Here is a 17,177-nt window from a genome sequence, read left to right on the forward strand (position 1 = left end):
GTCACTGCCCAGTATGCCATGGCCTTAGTGGATCCCCCAGGTCATTTCCATGGCTGGCACTGGTGAGGGCCCAAGAGTGCCTTCTAAGTCGGCTGAGGTCAGAGTCAACACTGACCAGGGAGGGCGGACGGGTTCCCGTCCCTCAACCCAAGCCTTCCATCCCTTGTTTGTAGATGAGGGATGACTGTGGACGGTGTGGTATTGACAGGTCATTTCCCACTTTCAGGCTTATAAGCGGTGCTTTTCCGAGCAAGAACGCCAAAACTTGCTCGCAGACATCCAAGTGCGCCGTGGGGAAGGCGTGACAGCCACCTCCCGCCGTGTTGGGCCAGAGCTGTCTAGGCGGGTCTACCTTCAGATGACAGCTTTGCAGCCAGATCTCTCTTTAGACGGTACAGACTGATGCCAGCCCCCAGGGACAAGGATGAAAAGCTGGATTTCCACCGCCCCCACCTGGGAGCATGACTACAGTGCAGGGATTAGAAGCACCCCCGGCAGCACAAGGCCAGCTCCTGCCCACAACAGGCTCTCTGAGCGTCACTATTTGTGATAGTTTCCCTGTCAATGTGGGATGGAGGCTGAGATGCTCGCATCTGCCTTCCTCCCTTAGCACGTCGACTGCCACGTACAAACCACCTCTACCCTGCCCCAGCCAGCTCTCAAAACACGAAGGAACAAAGGCAAACCACTCAGACACGTATTTAATAATTGCAGAAATTCAAAAGAACCTCAACATCAAATCTCGAGGTCACGAGCGAACTGCCCTGGGCGGGTTGCTAGACGAGGCTGGGTGTGCGCCGGCCTGCCTCGCACCCGCCGAAGCTGCCTCCGCCAGCCAAGGAACGGGGGCCCGATCGCTATGCTGACTTCTGTCTTAATCCCCATGATATGTACTATGCGTTTAGTTTCAATAAAGCATTTGTATCGATGGCTCTGGAGCTTGGAGGAAGACTAAGGAATGTGTAGTGATTCTGAGTAAGGTGTGGGTCTACACAGCAGAGCTACCCTTCAGGGAGAAAACAAGTCCATCCTTCCATCATTAGGACAGTCCGTCCTCTCCATGGGCCACTAGTGCTGAAAAGCTGGAGCCCACTCTGTTCCTGAACACGACAGGGTCTTGCTCTCCCTGGGTGGAGGCAAGGAGCTTGCAATTGGGAGTTTTCCGTGAATAAGCACCATGACAGCCACTGCTGATCCCTTCGTCCAGCTGTTGTGAAAAGAGGCAAGGAGGCCAGAGAGCAAGAAAAACGCTGGATCTGGCAGACACGAGAATGGACAGTTCTGCCCCTATTGGTGCCACAGCAGCCATTAATGCACCACCTCTCAACTCCATGATGCTCCTTGTTTGCCTTCATTGTACAGGTGTAGGTACGACTAGAATCAAACAATTCTAAACCTCGGTCTCTATGACGCTTGAGTTTTCAGTTTGCCTCTGAGGTATGTGGTCACACCAATTAGGTAACAGAGCTGTCACAGAAAATGGGGCTTTGCAAGGGTCCATCGTCTTGTTTACTGACAATCAGGGAGTTAATGCTCTTGAATTGAGGCAAAGGGCCTGGAGCATCCCCACTTGATAGAAGCCACATAAATTGTGGCAGGACTTTGCAGGAGCTGCCCAAGACTCTCATGGCTGTGAGATTCCTATTTGTGGGTCGTGAATCTGGCATCCATGAAACCATCTGCATTTCAGCCAAGAGACACTCAATTCTGCTGTTAAGTTGTGTGGTCTCGGGACATTATAAAGGAGGTGAAATGATGGAAAGAAAGATACCAGGGTGGGAATCCAGGTCTGCCTCAAACTAGCTGGGAGATGGTAGGCAAGTCATGGAAGGTGCAGGTTCCCCACCGACAAGGGTTCTATTGGAATGGATGGTCTTCGAGTTCCTTTCACAGCCTGAGATTTTGTATGATCATTAAAATATCTGAATGTCTGAGGTCCTTTAAAAAATAGGCTTGTCCCTCCCCCCCCAATTTAGGTTAGATTTGCTGAGTATGGTGCTCCCCTCGTCCCCAGTAACACACTGCCTCCTGATCGGCCCTGGCTCCCCAGGGAGGAATTAAAGAAAGGATTGGTGACATACAAAAGTATAAATGTAGTGACAGCTGACCTTTAGTAGAAATGAGTCTTGCCCTTACGCAGCTTTGTGTAACAACTAGAAAAGGCTATGGTTTTTTCTCTCCCGACCCAAGCCTATTCTTGTAAGCATGCAGGTAACTGTCCCCACCTCCTGCCTCTCCTTATTCCGCCAGGGAACCCTGACTAAGGAACAAAGAAGTCTTACAAAGAGGAGGTCTCAAGTACCAAACGGCAGCCATTTGACGATGGCAGGTAGGTCTGACACTAAAAAGAGGTTGTGTCCAGCAGAACCCAATTCCATAGGAATCCAAGCTCCAAGGCTGGGAGGCAGCAGTTGTTGAGGACAAGCTCACTGCTGAGAATCGGTCTGCAGGACCCACTGGACGATGTCGTGGCTGCGCAGGCCCCGGACCGCGTTGTCGTAGATGGTGTTCACGCTGGTGCACAGGGGCTGCTGCTGCAGCTCTGTCACCCGACAAGCAACCAGCCCGCCAGCCACACACAGCAGCAGCAGCAGCAGCAGCTTCAGCACAGCCCAGGACCGAGTGTGCTTCCGGGGTGGCGGCTTACGGGGGCGAGAGCCGGACTTTGATTCTGGAGGGACAGAGTCACAAGAGGTTCAGTCAGTTGGAGGAGACCTGGCCTCTACCCACCGGTGCTGGTCTCCTCCACGCAGAGCGCTCACACCCGCTTCACTGATGAAAACCTCCCAGGCCCTGGGGAAGAAAACTGTCTTCAGAGCAACCAAGCTCTTAAAAACTCTTGCTCTGCAGACTGAAACATAAACAAAGCCCTTCTCCCTTGGATCTCAGGGAGGACACTCGAAACTGGAACTCATTCTGGATGTCGCATGCAGCACACAGTCCCCACAGGCCTAAGTTCTCCTCTGTAACATGGCGATGATCCTGGCCCCCGGGGGTCAAGGGGAGGGGCTACCCAGAAGGCATCAAGATAGAGCCCTGCCCCTTTGGGAAACGAGTTCGAAATTCATAAATACGGTTAACATCGTTATTATTATTATTATTATTATTATTATTTGGTCTTTTTGCCATTTCTTGGGCTGCTTCCGTGGCATATGGAGGTTCCCAGGCTAGGGGTCGAATCGGAGCTGAAGCCACTGGCCTACGCCAGAGCCACAGCAACGCAGGATCTGAGCCGCGTCTGCAACCTACACCACAGTTCATGGCAACGCCGGATCGTTAACCCACTGAGCAAGGGCAGGGACCAAACCCGCAACCTCATGGTTCCTAGTCGGATTCGTTAACCACTGCGCCACGACGGGAACTCCAACATTGTTATTATTATATAAGATGCATATTTTAAAAAGCCTAGAAGGAGTTCCCATTGTGGCTCAGCAGTTAATGAATCCAACTAGCATCCATGAGGATGCGGGTTTGATCCCTGGCCTCGCTCAGTGGGTTAAGGATCTGGCGTTGCCGAGAGCTGTGGTGTAGGTCGCAGCGGCGGCTCCAATCCCGCATTGCTGTGGCTGTGGTGTAGGCTGGTGGCGAGAGCTCCGACTGGACCCCTAGCCTGGGAACCTCCATATGCCATGGGTGTGGCCCTAAAGAGACAACAAGACAAAAGAATAAAAATTTAAAAATTAAAAAATAATAATAATAAAAAATAAAAAGCCTGGAAGACAGAATACCACATATGGCTTAACAGTGATTACTGCTGGGAACAAAGGATTACAGGTGACTGCCACTTTCTGATATAATATTTATAATTAGAAAAAAATTGGTTTTGAGATTTTTAGGCAAAATTAAAAAACAAAAAAATTTCAGGAGTTCCCTGGTGGCTCAGCAAGTTAGGTATTCAGCGTTGTCACTGCTGTGGGGCAGCCATGGCCAAAAAAAAGAAGAAAAGAGGAGTTCCCATTACAGGGCAGTGGGTTAACGATCTGGCTTATCTCTGTGGCATTGCTGGTTCCATCCCTGGTGCAGTGGGTTAAAGATCCAGTGTTGCCACAGCTGTAGCGTAGGCCGTAGATGTGGCTGGGATTCGATCCCTGACCTGGAAACTTCCATATACAGTGGGTACAGCCATAAAAACAAAAGAATCAACTGACTGAGCACCAACATGCCAAGAACTAACTACATGATCCTGTCACATAGGATCCTATCACTACCCTGTAAGGAGGTATGATTTTCACTTGGACAAGGAAACAAAAAGCTGGTGATGTTGGGTGACCTGCTGAAGGCCATGGGGACCAGCAGCAGGCCTCCCCTCCCTACAAAGCTCCTACCCACCTCGGGTCCCTTTTAGCCCAGAAGATATATGGCCCTCCCACATACGTGGAGCCACGTCACCACATAAATCCAAGGGGATGCATTCAAGCAAAAGACTAACATGTGTTTTTTATACAACATGGCTCCCTGAATGCAGGCCAAACAATTCCCCTGGGGTTCACCAAAGAGTGAGCTGGTCCAAAAGACAATCACAGGCAGTGCTGGCTCTACACGCAAAAGCCCAGCACGCTGTGGTGTAGGTCGCAGATACAGCTTGCATCCGGCGTTGCTGTGGCCGTGCTGTAAGTTGGCAGCTGCGGCTCCAATTCGACCCCTAGCCTGGGAACGTCCATATGCCGCGGGTGTGGCCCTAAAAAGACAAAAAAGAAAAAAAATAATCTAATCCTTACAAAAAGTGCAACTCCCCATTCCGGGAGTGTTCTGAGCCCAAACAGCTGCACATAGCAGGGGACACCAGGAGAGTCCCCACTGCCTGGAAGCGGACCCTCTGAGTTACTCCCAGGCCTTAGAATATACAGTACCTGACACAGTTCGCAGGCTCATTCGCTCACTCACTCATCTATGCCTGCAAACATAAGCCAGTCTCCCCACCGCTCCCCTGCTGCAACCCTGCAACGGAGAGAAAAACATACTCGGGGCCTGATTTGTTTCCTTCTTCGGTTTCTTCTCCTGCTCCCGCTTGGCTGCTTTGAGGGCGTCATACTCCTTTCTCCGGCGCTCCTTCTCTTCCGCCTTCTCCCGCTTCCGCAGTTCCCGCTCCTGAGCCTCCTTAGCTCGCTGCTTGGCTTCCCACTTCTTCTCGGCCTCTACGAGAAAGCGTAACCCAAAGTGGCTTCTCTCCCACAAAACTCCAGTGTGCCTTCCCAAGTGGTCACAAGTGTGGATTCAGGCTCCCTTCCCTTATGCGCAGGTCACATACGATATATTAAAAGGCGACAGCTGTCTTTCTGCTCTCAGGGAATTAAACCCTCCGTAAAATACAATAAGCTGCTCTTAGGATTTGCTGAGTGGATTCTTATTAAGGGGTTCCTAGCCACAAGCAGCGGAGATTAGGCTGATATAACATGGGGGGCAGGGTGGTGGGCAGAAAGGCATGGGTGATGAGTCTGGTGCTCCTTGAGAATCAGGTACCAATTCCACGCCATTGACAACCTTGCACAACTCGAGTCTAAGGAGGAGAAACAACAGAGGTGTTGATTCTATGGGATTCCTCTCTTCCCGAGCTTTGGAAAGGAGTTCTGTCCTGGGGAGAACAAGTAAGAAGTGAGCACTCAGGGTCAGAGAGGATGGAAGCGTTGTCCTGAAAAAGCGAGACTGAGTCCACGTTTGTCAGAGGTTACCCTCGACCTCAGCTCAGGAGTCTGTTTAACATTCAGATTGAATCCGCAGCTCAAGTATGTTTACTTTCGGTACCCACCTTATAAATTACTGGGTTCTAAAAATGCATTTCCAAATTAGTTATTTGGAAGACTGAAGCACCGTTTTTCCAAAGCCATAATGCCATAGACGGTGGTTAAATGTCCTTCTGGGGCTCAAAAGCCTATTCGAACTACCATGTAGCTAAACAGTAGCACCCTTAGTACTGTAGCTTTCCACTGCTTGTCCACATCCAAACAAGCCCCAAGTTCCAGCTGGGCACTGAGACTGCCAAGAACACACTCTCCCCAGCCTCGCAAGAACACAGGCCGTCCAGAGGCGAAAGCGCCAGTGGTCAGAGTAAACACAGACAGCGCCGTGCCATGCGTGCACAGGGACACAGCTCGGGTTCTGATCTCGGGGACCGCCTGTCATCAGCCCTACCCAGGTCCCTCTAACCACAGGAGTCCTCCAAGAAGCAGGCCCCAAGTCGGCCAGCTAGTTGATAGGGCACCTACTGTGTGCCAGGCCTTGTTCTGAGTGCTGGAGTGACAGCAGTGAGGACAAGCCAGGCTCTAGTGCCTAAGTTATTTGCTTTCTAGAAAAGGAGACAAACAAAAAAGCATGTGAACCAACAGTACCAAAAGATGTGTGTGCCACAAAGGAAATGATCGAGGATGTGAAAGAGTGACAGGTGGGTCTGGTCTAGGTGGTTCTGAAAGGGTTAAAGTTAACCTAAGGCAACATTTGAGCAGAGACTTTGGGACCGCAAGACGTTGGAAGCCAGCTGTGCACACATCCGAGGGAAAAGGAAACCAAGCAAAAGCCCCTAAGGTAAGACGGTAGTTGGTGTATTCAGGCGCCAGCAGAGGCTCCCGTGGCTCAAGGTAACTGCATCTTCTCCCCAGTGTGTGGAACGAAGCCAGAGAAGCGAGCGGGTCTGGGCTAGGGCGGGCCTCACGGGCCCCGTTGCTGACTTTGAATTTCATTCTGAGTTCAGCTGGAAGCCATGAGAGGGTTTTAAGCAAAGAGCAGCAGAACTAGGTTTTAAAAAGATCTCCCCCGGGGAAGGGAGGAATTGGGAGGGTGAGAATAACATATACACGCTACTGTTTAAAAGAGATAATTAATGAGAACCTACCATATAGCACAGGAAAATCTACGCAATGGTTTGTGTAATAACCCATGTGGGGAAAAAAAAAAAAAAGGATATATTTATAGGTATGACTGATTCACTTGGCCAGACACCTGAAACCGATGTAGCACTGAAGTCAATGATACTCCAATAAAATTTAAAAAAATAAAAATTAAAAATAAAAAGAGCAGAGTGCCCATTGTGGAACAGCGGAAACGAATCTGACTAGCACCCATGATGACGCAGGTTCAATCCCTTGCCTCGCTCAGTGGGTTAAGGATCTGGCGTTGCCGGGAGCTGTGGCATAGGTGGCAGATGAGGCTTGGATCTGGCGTGGCTGTGGCTGTGGCTGGCGGCTACAGCTCCGATTCGACCCCTAGCCTGGGAACCTCCACATGCTGCGGGTGTGGCTCTAAAAGACAAAAGTAAGTAAAAAATAATAAAAATAAAAAGATCTCCCCGGCTGCTGTGTGGAGGGGCCACAAGTATGGAGCCAGGACGTGGTACATGGCAGTCCATGGATGGAAGCTTGATTACCGTGGTGACACTGGCACGGTCCACTGCTGAAGGACTGGACATGGGAGTAACACAAGAAAGGAATCAGGCTCATCCTTCCAATTTCAGTCTCGAATGACGACAGGGATGGCGATTTCCCATTACCGGGGACCCTGAGAGGGGCTGATGGAGATCTGCTTTAGCCATGTTAATGTGAGATAGTTATGAACCTTCCAAACAGCCGACTCTGACTGGGGCTGAATGGAGAAGCCAGGACTGGAGAGACAGTCCTCGGACAAAGATGATGCCATCCTGCCATCGCTGCCACACTGTCTCCTGCTGCTCTGCATGGGCTCCGCTCCTGGATCCCAGCTCCTGAAGCATGAGAACCAGCTGGCTGGGATAAGGACCCGGAAGGTGGTGACTCGAGGCGGACGGCCACCTACCTCTGTCTATTTCCAGCCGCCGCTGCCTCTCTCGCTCCTGATCCGCCTGCACGGCCTTCATGTGCTGCAGCACCTGCAAAGGAAGAGGAGGGCGCTGAACTACTCAAAGCACAGTCTTTGCTCGAGGGAGTCTCAAGAAAGGGACTCGTTTCAGGAGCCAAGATCACGGAGGCCCTGGAAGCAGTGCAGGGCGAATGGAGTTAATCCCATCCTCGTGTCCTCACTGCACTGCAAGGGTGTGAAACACGATGCCAGCTGGCATCTGCAAAGAGCCCTGCCACTTACAGTCACTGCACACAATCCTCCCAGCGACTTCTTCTGATGAGCAGGGACAGCACTTCCTCTTGGACACTTTCCTGACCTCCTCTCCCTCCTCTGGCTGCCTCAGGCTTCCCTCTTATCTGTCTCAGCCCTACTGTAAGTTCCCTCATGGGAGGGACTACTGTCCGCAGCTTAGCTAGTTACTCAGCACAGGTGTGATGAATGACTGACCCGGACGCCCATTTTACGTTAGTTTTAAAATTGATTTATTGCTTTCTGGCTGTGCCTGCGGCATGTGCAAGCTCCCAGGGTAGGGACTGAACCTGCGCCACAGCAGCAGCTTGCCCAAGCTGCTGCAGGGACAAGGCTGGATCCTTAACCTGCCGTGCCGCAGGAGAACTCCTAGGTGCCCATTTCACAAATAAAGAAGAAAACCGAGGCTCTGATGTCACGTGGCTAGGAAATGACAACAGCCCAGAGGGCAGGTCTCCTGAGTTCCTGAGCCAGAGCCCGTGCCTCTTACGTCTAGTGCACAGAGGCAGGGGCGCTCTAAGAGAAAGGCATTACTTGATAAACACTGTTGCGTCTTTTTTTTTTCCCCATTTTTTTTATTATTCAAATGAATTTATCACATCTGTAGTTGTATAATGATCATAACAATCTGATTTCACAGGATTTCCATCCCACAGCCCAGGCCAACACTGTTGCTTCTTTACCTTACCTCCTGACTGCATTTATAAGAGAAGAAAACCTAAAGCATTCTAAATTCAGACAGCAAATGGTGTTACTACTGCACTAGACAACCACAGATAGACATGTATTCAAATGTAATTATTTCACTTCATGGAAACTTCTGACATGCCTGCATCTATTGCAAAAAGGGCTCAGGAGTAAGCTTGCAAAAGCTGCTTCCTCCAAGAGCCTGTCTGTCTTTTTAGGGCCGCATTTGCAGCATATGGAAGTTCCCAGGCTAGGGGCTGAATAGGAGCTACTGCTCCTGGCCTATACCATAGCCACAGCAACTTGGGATCCGAGCCACATCTGCAACCTACACCACAGCTCACGGCAACGTCAGATCCTTAGCCCACTGAGCAAGGCCAGGGATCGAACCCACATCCTCATGGATACTAGTTGGGTTTTGTTACCGCTGAGCCATGACTGGAACTCCCTCCAAGAGCCTGGTTTAAAGCCACGACGAGGCCTGTCCTGAGTAACTCAGGACCCACACCAGCTGGCACCTCTGCAAAGGAGTAAATAACATGGCTGCTCACCAAGGAGCTGCAGGCTCCGAAAGAAGGTCAAGCATGATCGGGGGAGGCAGTCCAGGTTCAAAGTCCCTGTCTCACGCTACACTCTGAATTTAAAATAAGCACCCACCATTCAGCTGGTTTTAGGTGATAGAAGCTGGCTAAATAAAGAGCTGGGATGATTACGAGACGCCCTTCTTAGCTTGGCTACAATACACCAGCAGTTAGTTATCTGAAAACGCAGCACGTTCAGAAATGGGAGCGGCTCCTCTGAGCCAATGGAGGGTAGATTTTGTCCACCTATCCCAGGCCACAGTATGTAGCTACTACGCACTTGGTGATTACTGCTGAAATAACAAATTACTTTTAAAAGGTGCTTTACTGGGAGTTCCCGTTTTGGCTCAGCGGAAACGAATCTGACCAGTAACCATGAGGTTGGGGTTCACTCTTCTGGCTCTGCTCAGTGCTTAAAGGATCCAGCATTGCCCTGAGCTGTGGTGTAGTTTGCAGACGTGGCTTGGATCCTGAGTTGCTGTGGTTGTGGTGGAGGACAGCAACTACAGCTCCACTTCAACCCCTAGCCTGAGAACCTCCTCCATATGCCGCGGGTGCGGCCCCCAAAAAGCAAAAAAAAAAAGGTGCTTTGCTATGCGCCAAGTTGATTAGCTACTATGCACCCACAAACTAACTAACTCCTGGAGACAAGTAACCACACTCTGACCAGTCCACGTCACTCCTGTACATGCCTAAACAGCTCTGGTCAGTGGTGCCCACATCTGCAAATGCACTGTGCTTCCTAGAGTTTGCCTGGGAGATATCTTGGGACTACTCAAAACCTCTGCACTCAATAAAAGTTATTCTTGTAGGTCAAAAACTGGAATATCGGCAACTGCTCTGGTTCGGTATATTAGTTGAAGGAATAAATGGATAAATGAGAGGTGTTGCATGCTGAGGGCTTTTCCTATCAGAGAAACGGAATACCTACTTCCTGGGGTTATGAGATGAAACACACAAAGCATGTGTGACGGAGGAAGAGCAGCCAATGGCAGCTACTGTTAGCCTTTAGAACGGACGCGTTTCTTTTTTTTTTTTTTTTTTTGGTCTTTTTGTCTTTTCAGGGCCGCACCCACAGCATATGGACGTTCCCAGGCTAGGGGTCGAATCGGAGCTGTAGCTGCCGGCCTACACCACAGCCATAGCAACGCCAGATCCTTAACCCACTGAGCGAGGCCAGGGATTGAACCCGCAACCTCATGGTTTCTAGTCGGATTCGTTTCCGCTGCGCCACGACGGGAACTCCCAGACACATTCTTAAAGCACCAAGTTTTCAGAAACAGGATTGCACTGATTACTTGTACTGTTCCCAGCTGAGGGCAAACTGCTGCCTTGGCTTCTTGGAGGTACTGACATTGTTTGTGCTTGGTTTCTTGTAACAGTGGGTGACAGGGATGATCAGACTAGCTAAAAAGCCCTAAGCTAATTACAAGAAAAGGCCATTACTCCTGAGATTCGTGTAGAGACCCATCATAATACGCATTTTGCTTTTTATGTAAATCTAGCATTTAAAGTTAAGTCTTTTTTACAGTTCTCACTGTGGTGCCGTGGATTAAAAATCCAACTGCATGGAGTTCCTATCATGGCTCAGCGGTAACAAACCCAAAGAGTATCCATGAGGACGCAGGTTTGATCCCTAGCACCGCTCAGGGGGTTGAGGATGTGGTGTTGCCGTGACCTGTGGCATAGGTTGCGGATGTGGCTCGGATTCCGAGTTGCTGTGGCTGTGGCAAAGGTAGGCAGCTGCAGCTCCGACTGGACCCCTAGCCTAGGAACTTCCATATGCTGCAGGTGTGGCCCTAAAAAAAAAAAATCTGACTGCAGTGGCTCAGGTCACCGATAGATGCAGATTCAATCCCCAGTCCGGTACTGTGAGTTAAAGGATCCAGCATTGCCACAGCTGCAGCACAGGTCTCAGCTATGGATCAGATTCAGTCCCTGGCCAGGAACTTCCATGTGTCACGTGTACGGCCATCAAAAAGAAAAAAAAAAAGAAGTCTTTTTTGTCTACAACACCCCTAAGCACAGCCACATAAATAAGTCACCTGGTGCTCCTCAGCTGAAAGGGCAGCAACTGTTTTAAAGCTGGAGAGAAAGGAGTCCTTGTTGTGACTCAGCAGTAACAAACCCTACTAGGAACCATGAGGATGCACATTTGATCCCTGGCCTTGGCCAGTGGGTTAAGGATGGAGCGTTGCTGGGAATTGTGGTGTAGGTCACAGACGAGGCTCGTGTCCCGTGTTGCTGCAGCTGTGATGTAGGCGGGGTAGCTGTAGCTCTGATTCGACACCTAGCCTGGGAACTCCACATGCCGAGGATGAGGCCCTAAAAAAGCAGCAGCAGCAGCGTAAAGCATCTTAAAGGTTACTGGGCAATGTTTGCCTTCCAGGCTGCCAGTTTGACTTCCTTCCTCCTGTATCAGATGCCTTGACTGAAATCGAATGCCAGATGTGCCCAGGATGTGTCTGTCTGCAAGCACAGCTATGTAAATATTAACAAAAGTTTTACTACCAACATTCCTACAATAACCATGACTCAGAAAGGCCACAGTCTCTAACCCTCTTGTTCTACTGCACTGTTGACAGGGCAATACTGGACAGTGTAAGGTCCTGGTTTCTAAGAACGGAAGTACTGCGGGAGAGCAGAAGACAGAACTGTTTGACTGCTTAGAAAGAAAACAAGAGAAATAAAGGTGTCTCTGCCTGACAGGCTCGTAGAAGACATCTCTTGGAGACCTTTGTGCTTTAAAAACACACAGGAGCCCTGGGAGGGAAAAACAAGAGGTGGCAGAGGCAAGTGCCAGGGGAACATGCGAAGGAGCCACCAGGGAGCCTCAGGCTTACCTTGTTGGCACACTGCTTGCACTGCTTCTCATCCAGGCAATCCCCTGCCACCTTGGCCAGGACGGGATCCAGGGGGTTATCCTTCAGATCCAGCCACTTGAGGCTCTAAAGAGATGGGGCAGAGAGGCTCGTAAGCCAGACTTCATGTCAAAAGTCTCCTCGAGTGGAACAAAATGCGCAGGAAGAGAGCCCCTCTGTGTTCCAGCCGCAGGGAAACCCATCTGAGGCTGTGACAACAAGGTGGTCACTCCTGTTGGTCTTTCTCCCAGCCACGCTCCGTCTGCCACCCCTGGCCATGGCACCCCGGGTCATGACCTGTTTACCTTGAGCTGAGCAAAGCTGACAGGCAGGGTGACCAGCCTGTTGTTGAGGAGGTCCAGGTGCTGGAGGTTGACCAGGCGGCCAAAGTCCGCCGGCAGCTGCCGCAGCTTGTTCTTACTCAGGTCCAGCTTCACCAGGTGTGTGAGGCCACAGAACTCCGACTGGGACCCAAAGAGAGAACACGAGGCCTTGAGCACACACACACACACCCAGACGTAACAGTCCAGGGGCCCCCAGGTTGGAGGCACCCAGGCGCCAATCCACCTCGAAGGAAAAGAGCAAGCACCGTTCCTGGGGTGGGCAGTGAGATGCATATGCACAGGGCTTAGCCTGAAGTAGGCACGAAGTGTGGGTTCCTTTACCCTCGGCCCTCCCTCCAACCCGTCCTCCAGAGCACCCTGTGGCCACCTTTCGTAGGATCTGTCCAAACATGGTGCAGCCATCCGTTTTTCTAGAAAGATCACGTGCCCCGTGCGTACCTGGTGTTACTCTTTGTTGTTCTTTGCAGCACCCAGCACAGTACTTAGTACAGGTGCCCAAGGAGCATTCTCTGAGTGACTGACTCAGCGGGCTGGGGCCCATCCTACCCATAGGCTGGCTCTTCTTCAGCACAGTTCAAAACATCCCTCTCGTCATTAAGCCTTTGCTCAGCCCCCAGCTGAGGGATGCTCCACCCTCAGCTAATGAGGCACTAGCTGTGTTCTCTGGGGACCTGTAAATGCCAGTGGATCTGTACTGCAGAGGAGGGCAAGACAAATGAAGAAACTCAGACTGCAAAGTGCACTTGGGGGTGCCAAGTGACAATGTGACAAAGTGTCCAGCAGGTTGCAAGGAACGGCTGCCCTTCTTTAACTAGACACAAAATACTTCCTGGAAGAAGGGGGATCTTAGATGCTTTTTTCCAATGTTAGAAACAGTTCTTGATGAGCTGCAGGAAGATGTTACAGACAATAAGTGAGGCCCAGGAGAATAGTAAGATGGAAATGGACTAATGATCCAGTGAACAACTGCCAACTTCTGGGACTTAATTCCTGAGCCAGAGCCTGACGGGGTATGGTGCAGAGTGGACCGGCCAGAGTAATGGATGGAAAAGGCAATAATGACAACAAACTTAGGCCTGACGGTGCAGGACCACCGCCATGGAGGAGAAACCAGCCCATACCCAGGAGAGGTCGAGGGGGCTGAATGACTCCTACGCTTTCACAGGTGGAGCAAAAGAAGCAGGAGAAGTTGCACAAGAAAAATCAGAAGGATTCGACTGGAAACGTTATCTCAAGTAATTCAGGTGTCGGGAGGATGATATGGCAAGTCCCACAGAACTATGCTTTTTCCCATTCCCCATCAAAAGATGCACAGAGAGGCTGTTCAGAAACAGCATTCTCTCTGGAATGCAGAGCAACTTACAGAATGGTCTCTTGCCTCTTCTACTGCAATAGGGAGGTAAACTATTTCTCAAAGGAATAAAATAAGGCAGGAAAAAAAACATGACCCCCAACAAGCAACTCAGCCAAATGTTCTGGTGACTTTCGTTTTTGGTGGCCTGACTTTCTCACTGTTCTTAAAGAAAGTGGCCTCTACCATGCTTCCCTTCCTACTGAGAGGAACCTCCCCGCTTCTACCCCCAACACACTCCAATTTAGTGGTAGCCTGCTGGCAGGCCTATCCTGAAATTATGCCTTATGATGTAACTCCGCCAAATAAGAAGGAGAAGCATGAAGGCTCCCTGTCAGTCTTACCGGTAGAGTAGTCAGTTTATTGCAGGACAGATCCAGTATGGTGGCCTTGGGGAGGGCAGCCTAGGAAAGGGAATGAGAACAAAACGTCAGATCAACACATGGAACAATTCAGTGACATCTGCTAATGAAGCAATTTCCAGAGAAAGTCCCCATGATTAGAAAAGACCTTAAAAACAAACCAAAACAAAACAAAACCCTCTAAAGAATAATGTTCCTGGAGACAGGAAAGGCAAAATAAGCCAGTCAGAGTCAACCACGACAGAGAGATGAATGCAAAGAGCAGGGATTCCTTTCCAAGAAAGGAAAACAGATTCTTAGAAATTCTCCATGGCACTCCTACTATTCCCTCTAGTACTGCTCCCGATTAGGTTCAGGGCAGGGACTGTCAAATAGCTTCGTGATTTCCATATTCTCTAGGTCAAGGCTCTTCTCCATATACCCGTTGGCTGATCCACGACTGAATGAATGAGTACATGAGTGAGTGCAAAGTAAAATAAGGCCCTCACATCCCAGCTCTGTTTTCCCATGGGGTTCAGCTTGGAGAGGCTCAGCAAAACCAATCCTTCCGTCTCCCGGGGGTGATGTTGTGCCAACCAGATGCCTGGAGTAAGTGCTTTCAGATGGCAGTCCTAGGGCCAGGCTGACACATGGCTGGCCATCTTCCTGGGGCCAGGATGAAGGCAAATATTCGGTTAAGGATATTGGGTCAACTCTGCACTTTCCAAATGTCAGAAAGTCCCAAGAATGACATCTGACGACCTAAAAAAGTTTGAGCTATTACAATGGGAAGCACACCTTGGTAATACCTACATGTATGAGCATTTGCTACCTGCCAAGTAGTTTACATTACAATTGTATTTAGTTCTCCCAACAGCCCTATGAGATAGCAACAACTATCACTGTGTTATAAAGGAGGATACTCTAGGCTCAAAGGTTAACTAGCCTGCCAAGAGTACTAAGCCATTAAGCAATACAGCTGATCTATGAACTGGGAATCCCATTCTAACCTGGATACTACACAGCCAAGGTGGAGGGAAGACTGGGCCAAGTGCCAAAAGCAAATATGATCAGTTAAAGACAGTGACGAAAGTGCAGGTCATCCAAAATGACGCTACTGTGGGGGATAAGGGTGGGGAACTAGGTGGGCAAAGCAAGGATGTACATTAACTTCACTTTGGCAACAAACTAGTCAGGTAATATCCCTTGGGCCTCAGCCTGTTTTCCTGGTTGTGGGGGGGGGGGGGGACGGCCACCCTGGTGCAGATTCCCGCCAGTTTCAGAGTTGGGAAGAGACCTTGCCAACCAAGCAGTGACATTTCATTCTCAAGGAAGGACGCCTCAAGGCTGGGACAGCCAGCTGGGATTGGTCGCTTCCTAGAAAGGCCTGGTTCTGGGCCACACCCAGGTCTACCCGGAGGCCTACTCTGACGAGTCACTCATTCATTTGTTCATTCATTCTCCCAAAACATCAAGCAATCTCTCCGTGGGCACCTACTCTGGGTCGGGCACGGAGCGAAGTTCCCTGAAAGCTCTTGAAATGCACGAAGATTCACTCCTGACCCGTAAAAAGCCCATGGCTACACCAGCAGCTAACCTCCCATCTTCTGGACCTGCGCCAAAGTGACACGTGTACATCCCAGGAAGAACGCTGGGGCTGGACGCGGCCTCCCCGAGGACTTAGTCCCACTTCCCCCACCTCGTTTTAAGCCATGGAAACTGAAGCTTGGGAAGGAAGGAAGGAGACCCCCCCCTCCCCCAGGGGCCAGCGCCAGTCGAGGACCGGCGCCTTGGGCCTCGAGGGACCGTACTGACCAGCTCCTTGACAGGGACCTCATTCAGGTCGCTGAGGCTCAGGTCCAGCTCGTTGCCGTCAAGCTTGTCGCGGAGGTTCCCGCCCTTGCTACCGGCCTTGGTCATGGTGACGCCGGCTGAACGGGTCCCGGCCCCGGGGCTCCGACGGGCAGGAGAAAGGCTGAGAAGCCGCTCGTGGACTGAGGGGACGCGCACTCAACCGACAAAACCTACGTCCCCCGCCGCCGCAGGTGCGAGATCACCGCCGACCGTCCGCCCGCCGGCCGCACTCTGAGCCCCGCACCCCGTTCCCACCGGTGCTGCCGCGACGACGACCACTTCCGTGTCCACGTCACCTTCCGCGGCCACTGAGACAGGCTGGGCCAGAGCGGCCAGAGCATGTTCGGGAGCGCCCTCTGGCGAACAGGATGGCGCACTGCTGTCCCGGGCACGGCCGAGGGCGCCGGTTCAGGCTCTTTTTTTTTTTTAGGGCATCCGCGGCATATGAAAGTTCTCCATGCCACAGCCACAGTAACGCGGGATCCCAACCGTGTCTGCGACCTACACCACAACTCACGGCAACGCGAGATCCCCAACCCGCTGAGCGGGTTGGAACCCGTGTCTTCAAGAATACTAGTCGGATTGGTTTTCTCTGCGCCAGAATGGGAACTCCTGGTTCAGGCTCTTTCTGTTGCCCGCCCCTGCGCAGCTGGGTATCCGGGTGGCGGGGAGGGCGCCGCTGGCAGTAGCCTCAGGCAACGCCAGAAGGCAAAAAGACTGGGGGTGGAAGAGCTGTGCTCACATCCAAAACTGACCTCACCAGATTTCCCCCATTCTTCTGGATTAGGAGCAGAAACTAGATGTCCTTCAAAATTGCTCTGTCCCCTATTTAACTAACAATCCCCATATCATCTTCATCATCCGGAAAACTTTGCCTCTCTCTCTCACCTCCTCCTTACCTCCCCAAGCCCTGGGACCAGCAACTTACGCCTGGATTACTACTCACAGTGTCTCTACCTCTCATCCACCTCCACCCAGCTGCCCAGATGATATTTCTAAAAATCTAGCCAAGTCTCTCCTTTGCTTAAAACCCTTCAAACCTCCAGCTGTCTGTAGGATATGGACCACTCTCTTTTCTAGACTGAGTCTTGTGTGTTCCTGCA

General features: G+C 51.0%; 2 protein-coding genes across 2 annotated transcripts in view; one reads left to right on the forward strand and one right to left on the reverse strand.

The window, feature by feature from the left end:
• Positions 1-955, forward strand: part of EME1 (essential meiotic structure-specific endonuclease 1) — an 8,301-nt gene extending 7,346 nt beyond the window's left edge. Inside the window, exon 9 of the mRNA XM_047757179.1 lies at positions 227-955. Within this exon, the coding sequence (XP_047613135.1) occupies positions 227-403 (177 nt within the window). The 3' untranslated portion in view covers positions 404-955. The remainder of the gene's footprint in view (positions 1-226) is intronic.
• LRRC59 (leucine rich repeat containing 59) lies at positions 684-16,378 on the reverse strand. The gene is made up of 7 exons (XM_047757180.1): positions 16,036-16,378; positions 14,224-14,283; positions 12,490-12,648; positions 12,167-12,271; positions 7,762-7,834; positions 4,962-5,135; positions 684-2,671 (listed from the first exon to the last, which is right to left on the reverse strand). The coding sequence occupies exons 1-7, from the start codon at positions 16,138-16,140 to the stop codon at positions 2,427-2,429; spliced, it is 921 nt and encodes a 306-aa protein (XP_047613136.1). The 5' UTR covers positions 16,141-16,378; the 3' UTR covers positions 684-2,426.
• Positions 16,379-17,177: the final 799 nt, after the last annotated feature.

Source organism: Phacochoerus africanus, chromosome 14 (assembly GCF_016906955.1).
Source record: "Phacochoerus africanus isolate WHEZ1 chromosome 14, ROS_Pafr_v1, whole genome shotgun sequence".
Lineage (NCBI taxonomy): Eukaryota > Metazoa > Chordata > Mammalia > Artiodactyla > Suidae > Phacochoerus > Phacochoerus africanus.

Coding starts and splice junctions, on each gene's coding strand:
- LRRC59 (XM_047757180.1), bottom strand. CDS start 16,140: ATGACCAAGGCCGGTAGCAAGGGCGGGAACCTCCGCGACAAGCTTGAC. Junction 5,136..7,761: donor GCGGCTGGAAATAGACAGAG/GTAGGTGGCCGT, acceptor GCTTTCTCGTAG/AGGCCGAGAAGAAGTGGGAA. Junction 2,672..4,961: donor GGAAACAAATCAGGCCCCGA/GTATGTTTTTCT, acceptor CTGTCCCTCCAG/AATCAAAGTCCGGCTCTCGC.